Source organism: Chinchilla lanigera, unplaced genomic scaffold (assembly GCF_000276665.1).
Source record: "Chinchilla lanigera isolate Chin_1 unplaced genomic scaffold, ChiLan1.0 scaffold00057, whole genome shotgun sequence".
Lineage (NCBI taxonomy): Eukaryota > Metazoa > Chordata > Mammalia > Rodentia > Chinchillidae > Chinchilla > Chinchilla lanigera.
The window spans coordinates 15226503-15228399 of NW_004955458.1; the positions used below are offsets into that span (position 1 = coordinate 15226503).

General features: G+C 46.1%; 1 protein-coding gene across 1 annotated transcript in view; it reads left to right on the plus strand.

The window, feature by feature from the left end:
- Positions 1–1897, plus strand: part of Slc35e3 (solute carrier family 35, member E3) — a gene marked incomplete at its 5' end in the record, with an annotated part of 15220 nt that overhangs the window by 10138 nt on the left and 3185 nt on the right. Inside the window, 1 exon segment of the mRNA XM_013520900.1 lies at positions 395–477. Within this exon segment, the coding sequence (XP_013376354.1) occupies positions 395–477 (83 nt within the window).

Genomic DNA, 1897 nt, shown 5'->3' on the forward strand with positions numbered 1-1897 from the left:
TTTTTTTCTGTCTTTTTGAGACAGGGTCTCCCTATGCAGTTCAGACTGGCCTTGATCTCACTTTGTAGCCCAGGCTGGTCTCGAACTCGCAACGATCCTCCTGCCTCAGCCTTCTGAGTGCTGGGATTACAGGTGTGCGCCACCACGCCCGGCCTTTACTTTGTGTGTTTGAAAAAGGCTCTTGATAAGTTGCCTGGACTGAGCTTGAAATTGCAGTCCTCCTGCCTCAGCCTCCCAGGGTACTGGGATTATAGGCATACACCACCAAGCTCAGCTTCAAGTCTTGTTTTTAACAGTTGATGTTAGAGTTTTTAAAATGGTGATGAAACATATTTCTCCTTGATTATAATAATTACAGTGCTGTGTGGTAATGATTCCTTTGCTTTATTTGTAGCTTACGGTGCTGCTGTCTGGAATAATTGCTTTCATGGTGAACTTATCAATTTACTGGATCATTGGGAACACTTCACCGGTCACGTATCCTTTTAATCACATCTTGCAAATGCCTGGTCTTCTCTTTGCAGAACTGACACCTTCACTCCTTTCTTGAGGTCACAGTAAGGATTGCGTGGCCCAGATTGGGAAGAGTGGTCAGTTCTAGTCTCGTGATATCTTTCCACACTGTTCCGTAGAACTTTAAAACAGTAAGAACTCAGGAAATGGGTTTCCTTTCGGTGGCATGAATGTTTTTGAGTTTTATATAGGTGAACCTTTCCCTGACAAAAGTTAGCTTAGACCACCATTTCTTAGGTAGTTGGTTTAAATAGTCTTTGCTGGAGGCTGGGGATTTAGCTCAGTGGCACAGCGCCTGCCTGGCAAGCACAAGGTCATGAGTTCAATTCCGGGTACTGGAAAAAAACAAACAAACTAAATAGTCTTCGCTGCGTGAGTTGGCGGGGGAGGCGTGGCTTTCAGTCACCTTCCAGTACCTAGTAATAAAGCAGCGGTGTGATTAGCTCGCATAACAGAAGGTGACTTCAGACCCTGGCGTCCGGTTTTGGAGTGCGTCTGTAATCCCAAGAGCTTACAGTTCATGTGTATGCGTTTGCCTATTATTTTTTAATAATTCAGATTTTAGAACAAAGCCACATTGGAGTTCAGAGTCACTAGCCCGTTTTCACCTTTCTGCTTGTCATTCTGTTCTCTGTGCGTTTCACTCCGCGAAGCAGTGGGAAGAGTGGGTCCCCCAAGTCGGAGAGGCTGTCGGGGACTGTTCTACTAGTCTACTGATGTATACAAAGGAGTCCTGAGATCCCACCCAGTAAAGAGCTAGCGCACTGGCCAACTATGAATAAGTAACAATGATGAAAAAAATTTAAACTACTAAATAATTTATTTCATGCCAGATACTGTTGGAAACATCTTGTATGTATTGGTCCATTTAATTCTCACAGTGGCTACGAGAAGGAAAGTCTATCACTGTATTTTTCACATAGGAAAAAGAGATGGAATACTTCCCTTAGGGCCACACAGCTGCTAAGCACGGTGTCCAGAACAGAACGCATGCAGTGTAGTCCCAGGACGTGTGCACACGTCACGCTGCTAAGTCAAGGCGTCCGAGAACGTGCCCTGACCGAAGACCCCCTCACCCCACAGACACTCACCGAATAACTGCCGCCAGCCATTCATTTACATTCCGAGCATCTTATACCAGCCGCTGGCGGTACCGTAGTGAACCAAATAGATGCGATAATCTTCACCTTCACAGACTTAAATTCTGAGGAAGAACAGACTTTACACAAGAAAAGAAAAATACACATACAGTGTTTGGTAGTGTAATTGCCAAGAAGGAATGAAGCAGGAGAGGAGGCTCGGGTGTCGGGATGGGGCGGTGTCTGCGTAGGAGCTCAGGAGGCCTCGCCAGGAGAGGAGGCTCCAGGAGAGGAGGCTCGGGTGT